The sequence below is a fragment of the Nelumbo nucifera genome, chromosome 6 (assembly GCF_055504915.1).
Source record: "Nelumbo nucifera cultivar China Antique chromosome 6, China Antique-T2T, whole genome shotgun sequence".
In the NCBI taxonomy this organism is placed as follows: domain Eukaryota; kingdom Viridiplantae; phylum Streptophyta; class Magnoliopsida; order Proteales; family Nelumbonaceae; genus Nelumbo; species Nelumbo nucifera.
In genome coordinates, this window is record NC_142654.1 from 31,128,777 (window position 1) to 31,137,231 (window position 8,455).

Consider the following 8,455-nt stretch of genomic DNA (forward strand, 5'->3'; position numbering starts at 1 on the left):
TTTAGAACTGAACAAAATTCCTCTATAGCACACACTTGTAAAAATACAATCAATTTTTCAGAACATTTTCTGATTTTATTTTCATAATAATGAAGACATGGAGTTGAACACTACAAAGTGACAAAAAAAGGAATACTTGATTCTTATTGGCCATTATATATTGGTTTCCTTTTCTCAGCAAATGCTGCTAAACCTTCCAAGCGATCTTTTGTGTTCAATAGCTGCTCATAGCACTCTTCTTCCAACTCCAAACCTGATGGCAACTCTATTTCAATACCCCTATCAATAGCACGCTTTGCCATCCTAATTGCCAATGGACCCTGTGAAAGATAAATTCAAACTCTTATTATTTGTCAGTCTTGACACAAAGGCACACTTTTTAGCCTTGCACATAGAACACAAGCATTACGGAAGATTTTTAACTTTTCTTTTCCAATGGATAGCAAGAGTAATATTTAATTGCAGATGAAGTATTGGTGAGATGGGGATGAAAGAACAAGCAGCCTATGGAAAACTTGAATCAAGTGCCTTCGAGGTCCTAAATTTAGAAAGATCAGAGTTATGTAAATTCAAGCATTAACTGAGATCTTTTAGACAACCAGGATTTTTGGAAAAAAGCTCTAGTTTACAATGCAATTGAAATATTTCAACATTGAAAAAGGATCCTTAGATCCATGTGAAGTTGGTTTGTCACCAATCCACATGCTGGTCTAACAGTTGGATGCTCCAACTTGATGACAAGGTGCTAGAAAGTCCTGATATGAGCATAAGATGAAGTTTTCAGTGCCCCTCCCATCCATCCAGCAAGGGGGGGGGGGGGAGAAAAGAAAGGAAGGAAGAAAGAAGCTCTAACCTTGTATTGTAGAAAAACAAGTAACAGGAATGGTGTGTGCCTGAACAATGAACAAAAACCATTGTTTGATTACTAGTAGAAAAGTACTACCATTTGATTATGGGATCTCATAGATGAACCAAACTTGTCTACAAATCCTGGCCATCAGGTCCATAGGTTTAATTAATAGGTTATCTTTGAGGTGCTTCACTGAATGAATTGCTCTAATTGAAGTACATCAAATACAAGGCCAACAAAACATCAATTTGTGCTAAGCTATATGCCTCTTCTAATAAAGATAAATGCAACAATTTGTTCCACCATCAGTTTACCTATACCTAGATTATTTAAAAATACAATGAAAGTAACAAAATTTTACATATATTCATTATATGGCTGGTCCATAGAACTACTGAAAAAACCTCACTTAGTGTATGCTACCCCAGACACACACACACACAAGAAAAAAAAACAAAAACCCACACTTAATGTATTCTCAACTTCAAACATATATTACCAACCAAAAGTGAAAAGTAATCCAGTGTGGAACAACCACGAAAGATACACACAAACACATATTGGTAAAAACATCCAAAGAGATACAAATCATACCTTCTGATTTATATCTCGAGCAATTTCAAGAGCCTTTAGGTGAGCCTCACCAGCAGGAACACAGTAATTAACCAGACCTGTGTCACAGTGCATCTTCATGGTTGACAGAATAGCTAATTATGGAATACCAGAATTTTAGACAGTGCAGGATGCAAAAAATTTATACCCATTAACATTGCATCTTTTCCACCAATTTTTCGACTAGTAAATATAAGTTCTTTTGCAACTGATTTTCCCACAAGTCTAGGAAGCCGTTGGGTTCCACCAGCACTGCAAATTACTAGAACTCCATTAAAGAAACTAAAAAATCAATTTAATATAATGATTTTCATTTACGAGGATATGGAACTGGGCCTTGTAGGTTAAAAACACTTGCACTTCAGAAATTGTAGAAAACATCGGAGCCAAGAATTCATGCATATTATAATTACAGTTGAATTGTGAAAGGAGAACTCCAAATAAAAGTAGGTGCAGCTTGATCTATAAAATCACATTTTACTAACAGGGCACTACATTATGTCCAAGTATTATTACATTAACAAACATTAACAAAGCAAATTGGTTGCAGAGACACATCAAGCAATAATGTGCAAGGTATTAAATCATTTTTAGATGGGTTTTGACATCCTCAATAATTTTTTTTTTCCAAAATGTTGTCAGAATTTCAATCTTCTGTATGAAACATGAGAAAAAATAATATTGATTCACAAATATATGATATTTTCCCCATTTTTTTCTCATTTTATTCCTATTTCTTCTCTCATGCATATGTTTTCCTATCTTTTCTCCTTTTCCTTATCTAAATCTATTTAGTTATTTTCTGTTTCATTCAAACTGTATAATGCCAAATTCTACCTATTTTTCATTCCACTCACAGTTGATACCAAAAGAAAATCTCAAAATTTCAAAGATGTAGACAAATTTTAAAACCTTGATATTATCTTTATACTATATAAAGTGGACACTTGCATTGGTTTTGGTGCAGGCCATAAAAGTTAAATTTGATTATATGGTGTTAATTTACATCTTTACCCTTCACTTGCACACGTGCATTGCATGTGCTCTTACACTTGTACTATATAAAATAGATACTTGCCTTGGTTTTGGTGCAGGTCATAAAAGTTAAATTTGATTATATAATGTTTACTTATATCTTTACCCTTTACTTGCACATATCCTTACACTAGTCATATATAAGTCAAATAAATTGTGGATAAATGTTCACTCATTCTATAAATATAAATAGAATTTCAGTACATACCCAGGAATGATGGCAAGTCCTGTCTCTGGCAAGCCAAATACTGCATCTTCTCCTAAATTATTCAATGTCTTAGAAATCAGTTACAGAAATTATATAGCATCCATGACTTAGAAATCAAAGGGAGTTCAATAGGAAATTCTGTGCAATTGAAGGGTACCACAAATCCGAAGATCACAGGAAAGAGCCATTTCCAGTCCACCACCCAATGCTGCCCCTTCGATGACAGCAATTGTAGGAACGTGAAGTGCCTGAACAAAATCAAGCCATGTTCAGCAGACTAGTCAAACACAAGAAAAAATTAAGAAATGGATGCATGCAACAAGACCACCATCTAAAGGTGATAACTAAAAAGAGAAGGGGGGAAGAATGACTTGGAAGAAAGATCAAAATCAATTCTTGTTCTTGTCACAAGCTGTCAAAAGAAGCATTCTGTAACTGATGATCATGTCTTTTAAACACTTCATGCTTTGATTTCCCTGGAAGAAAATACAGTGCTTAAACATAAAACTTCATGATTCTGAGCATTAACCTCTAAATATGAGAATGTTGAACGCAAAGAATTAACAAAAAATTGGACCTCTGATGGATTCATCGTCCTGCGTTCCTGCCAATTTATCACATGGAAATGGTTAACAGTATTTTGTAGTCATTGTATGGATATGCATACAGGGAGGCATAAATAAAGAAGATTGAATAATAAGAGCTCTATCTAAATATCTAATCGCAGAAAATATACATTAAGAAATTCTGTTAGAGAAGTACTTTAACAAAGTGAATGTTTCAGTCTGGGGGACCCACAACTTGTTACCTGTCCCTTGTTTCAAGAATTGAGATTCACCATGGAAGGTCTCCCAACTAAGATTGGCTACGCCAGAAATCAGCATAATCAGATGACTTTTAACCATCTCATTTGGGGACTGTTTTTGTAGCTTCTTCTTAACTTAGACAGAAACTTCTCTCCAGAATCTGATTAAATGCATTAAAGTTAGATGGCTATAGTCTCCTGTGCAAGCTGATCTTTGGCTATCTGATTCTGATCTACTAGGTAACCCATCCAAAACATGGGAGATGTAGCAAGTCATGGGGGCTCAGACCTGTCAATGGATTCTGTATACCTGGATTCAAGAGAGTGCCTTTTGACAAACTTGAACTTGGTAAGTAGGTAGTGTATTTACTTGGGAGTTGAGAGTTGAAACCTCCATGTAACATGACCACAGACCACTACAATTTTTGTTTTTATATTAGCTGTGTATATCACTTTTTGACATGTTGGCAAATGGTGTCAATCAATTGAACCATTTATCAACATAATGAGAGTTAACTATAGAGTTAAAATCAAAGGGGAAAAAATCAAAGGCCATTTATCATTCCCTTCAGCAATTCAACCAATAAGTTTTTCTGGTGTAATGCAAATTCAGTTTGATATAAATCTCTGTTTGACATCATTCAAAGGCCAAGATCTATTCCACCCAGTCTGCTAGGGCTTTTGGACATTGGTCTAGAACTTTCCCCATTAAAACATCAATTCTGGTCTAGAACTTTACAGCCAGTTTAACCAACATTATAAATGAACCTGAACAATGATGGCACACTCTACCTTCAGATCAGCACCTGCACAGAAAACTTCAGGAACAGAACTGCAAATCATCACAACATTAATAGAGGAATCCCTGTTAATAGATTCGAAAGTATGCTGTAAGCCTTTCAGTAAATCCTTTCCAATGGCATTTTTAGCCTCTGGTCTATCCAAGTTCACCTCAATAATTCCTGTAAGGAAAATGAAATACACTTCAATTTGAGAAAATGATAAAAAGAGAAGTGCTAAATTTCAAGATGAGCAAACTCTTTGTGACAAAAGCGACAGTAACTTACCGAGATGTTACAGATATATAAATTTATAAAATGTGCATACTATATGACACAATTAGGAAGTTAATAGTCAGAGTTATAATTAACAGTATGCATAGAAGTGGTTCTTTTCTTTCCCTTAAAGAAGGGGAAAAATACTTCTAGAATTCACAATTAGTTAGTAGTATAAACCATTCATTTCCCATTTTTGAGGATCACTGCACGAGACTGATGTTTCTCAACATTATCAACTCTGAAAAACTACAATATATATCTAAAGAGGGTTTTCCAAGGAGAAACACCTTCAACTTGATGGTAGTAAAGGCAATACAGCTATCTTAAATGGAAAATTTTCACACGATTTGCATTTTAACTAATATTTGGTATCTTTCAAAAAATTAGTATCTCGTAAAGCTCAAACCTTCATAGTGGACTGGTTTTCATCAAGGAACCCCCAAAAGGGTAGAGCTCCATATAGAGAAAGCATAAAATACGGATTTTCACGCAATTTTTTTTTCTAGTTAGAATTCAGCATAAGCTCTACTGGAACTGGATTAACAAACTATGAAACTCACTTGGGATGAACCACTAATGTCAAATACCAAAAATTACAATATTTATCGGGAAAAATTAACAAAAGAGATATCAAATGGAAAGAAACAGAAATTTGATTACCGGAATCGGAACCAGAGAGTCTCTCCATCTTCACAGATTCAGAAGCGGACTGCAGAATAAGACTTCTGTAGCTCTGATTCAGCCATTGATAAGAACTCCCCGAAACCGGGCTCACTCGTCGAGTATAACTCCCCCGACCAAAGAGCTGAGACAAGAAGGGATTCGATTTCCTTCCTACGTGATGAACGACTGACCGGACAAGGATCGGAAAAGGACCCATATGGAATTATTGGGTTTGTGTCAGAGTCTCAGAGATAGGCGTGGATCGTTAGAGACGAGGCTTGTACAGTTCCACTGCTCCGGTGTCAACTATAACGGCACCCGGAGCCATAATTACAAATATACCCTTACCTTTTTTAACTATCGATTGACTGGAGATAAGAAAACTGTTGCTGTTGCTGAAACAACTTCATCTTCCATCTTGTAAACTTCAAGAGAGATATCTAGGGGCTACTCTCCATCTTGAAAATATTGAGAGAAGAATCAATTAGCCATGGTGGACAAGATGAATGTGGAAAACAAAATTTCTTTCACAGGCTCGAAGAACTACAATGGTTAAGACTGTCCTCCAGGCTATACTAACATACATAATGGGCTCTTCTATTTTACCAAACTCGACATTATAAAAATTAGAACAAATTCAAAGAAGCTTTTTGTGGGAGGGCTCCCTCTCAAAAAAATCCTTCCATACAATTTCGTGGGACAAATTGTGTAGACTAAGAAAAAGAGGGGGGTTTAAATTTCAGGAAGATGGAAGGAATTCTATTTGGCTCTGTTCTCTAAGCAAATCTCGAGATAGCTCACTGGAGAATATGGCTTATGGCTCTCTTCAGTCTGAAGAAAAAACCCTCTGATTCTAGATGGTGGAAGCAGGTTGTTGACACCATGAATCTTATTAAAAATAATTTGATTTGGCAAGTGAAGGATGACAGGAAATTTTATTTGAGAGACCCCTGGGTCCCTACTATATATGGAGATGTTCCTAAATTTAGAGATGAATCCATAACCTCAGATTTGACACTGCAGGTTCATGATCTCTTAAGTAATTCTGGGGATTGAGATAGACGAAAATTACAACAACTCTTCACTGATGAGAGTTTTAATCATATTGCTTAGACTATTATCTAACCTACTTTGCCTTTAGATCGCCTGTTGTGGAAGGGATCTAAGAATGCAGTTTACATTGTGAAGTCTGGTTATCAATTTTTCATGGGTCAGCATCCCTGGCCTTCTGGTCCTTTCCTAAAGTGGAGTCTTGTATGGCAAACTAAAGTCCCACTACTATTCCAGCTTTTCATATGGAAAGCTTGGTGGAACAGTTTTCCAACCAAAGAAAAACTAATGTTTTTGAAAGAGTCAAAAGAAGCAATGTTCTCTCTTTGTGATAAATGAAGCCAGACGGGAAAGAAAGAATGAATCGTATTTTCTCATTAGTCTTGAAATCTATTTATAAATACAAAGTTTGTTGTCTACGTCAGCAAGGCCAGTTATAACTGACATAAGTGCGTCTTTGATGCCCAACTTGCTGATCAGAAAATGGAATTGTTCAGCGCTTAAGGCTTTGGTGAGTAGATCGGCAGGCTGAGAAGATGTGGATATGTGGTGAAGCTGAAATGCCTTTGATAGAACATGCTCTCAGACAAAATGACAATCAATGTCAATGTGCTTTGTCTATTCATGGAAGACAGGGTTTGTGGCGATGTGGATAGTAGCCTGACTATCACAATAGAGTGGCACTGGAGCAGAAATGGTTAAACCAAGGTTTTGAAGAACACGTCAAAGCCACAAAATCTCACTAGATGCGGTGGCCATAGCGCGGTATTCAGCTTCAGAAGAAGATCATGCGACAATGGTTTGCTTTTTTGTTTTCCATGACAAAGGAGCACCTCCAAGAATAGTGATGTAACTGGTTATAGATTTCTGAGTAGTAGGACATGAGGTCCAATCAGAGTCACGGTAGACCCACAAAGTTAGATCATTGGATGTTGGAAAGAAGATACCTTGACGTGGTTTAGCTGCAACATAACGAATAACTCGCTTGGCAGCCTATAAGTGTTCTTCTCGTGGAGCACTGAGATGTTGGGTAAGAACATGAACTGGGAAACTCAATTCTGGCTTGGTGATGGTCAAATAGACTAGTTGGTCCATGAGTGTTTGTAGGTGGTAGGATACCAGGATCAGTGAGTAATGGGCTGGTTTCATCATTGAAATGACGATTTTACTCCATAGGATGAGAGACATGTTTGCATGACAGCATGCCTGACTCTGAAATAATATCCATAGCATACTTATGTTGACAGGCAAAGATACCAAATGAGGATCTGGTTATTTCAAGGCCAAGAAAATAATGCAAGGGGGCAAGATCCTTGAGACAAAAACACCCGTTAAGGTAGGATTTGAGGGCCTAAATGCGTGGAGGATCATTACTAGTTATCAATAGGTCATCGACATAAACCAGTATGGCAATATAAGACTCTCCTTGGGTGGAGGTAAATAGAGAATAGTCGTCAGCTGATTGCTAAAAACCAATTCTTTTGAGGGTAAAAGAGAACTTATCAAACCAATAACGAGAAGCTTGTTTCAACCCATATAAGGATTTATGTAGTTGACAGACCTTATTTTTGTCTTGCTTCGGAAAGCCAAGAGGATTGTTCATATAAACTTCTTCAACTAAATCTCCATGTAGAAAAGTATTATTAACATTGAGCTGATGTAATTCCCAACCTTGAACGACTGCCAAAGAAAGAATGTAGCAGAGCATAACTAGTTTTGCAACGGGAGCATAGGTGTCATGATAATCATACCCTTCAATTTGGGTGTACCCTTTTGCCATAAAGATGTGTCTTATATCACTCAATTGTGCCATCGGCCTTATACTTGAGTTTGTAGACCCATTTGGAACCTATGGATCTTTTACCTGGTGGAAGATCAACAATAGACCAAGTGTGGTTGTGCTCCGAAATGACAATTTCATCTTGCATGGCCTGACACCAGTTTGGGTCTCGTGATGCTTCAAAGTAGGATTTTGTTTTTGTTGTCCCACAGATCTGACTTGCAAAAGGGCCAGTGGGTCCATGAAAAATGTAATCATGAAGATGAACTGATGGCTTTTTAACACGTTGGGGCTGTATGAGGACATGGGATTGAATAGTTGTGTGTTCATTGAGATTGGGCTCAGTATGAAGTGATCTAGTGGGTGATTCAATGACATTGAATTCAGTTACAAC

General features: G+C 36.8%; 1 protein-coding gene across 1 annotated transcript; it reads right to left on the reverse strand.

The window, feature by feature from the left end:
- Window positions 1-6,429, reverse strand: LOC104598420 (ATP-dependent caseinolytic (Clp) protease/crotonase family protein). The gene is made up of 8 exons (XM_010260468.3): window positions 5,229-6,429; window positions 4,303-4,472; window positions 3,235-3,309; window positions 2,863-2,953; window positions 2,706-2,757; window positions 1,611-1,714; window positions 1,445-1,521; window positions 1-320 (listed from the first exon to the last, which is right to left on the reverse strand). Exons 1-8 carry the CDS (start codon window positions 5,446-5,448, stop codon window positions 144-146), a joined length of 966 nt encoding a protein of 321 aa, XP_010258770.1. The 5' UTR covers window positions 5,449-6,429; the 3' UTR covers window positions 1-143.
- Between the last annotated feature and the right edge of the window lie 2,026 nt (window positions 6,430-8,455).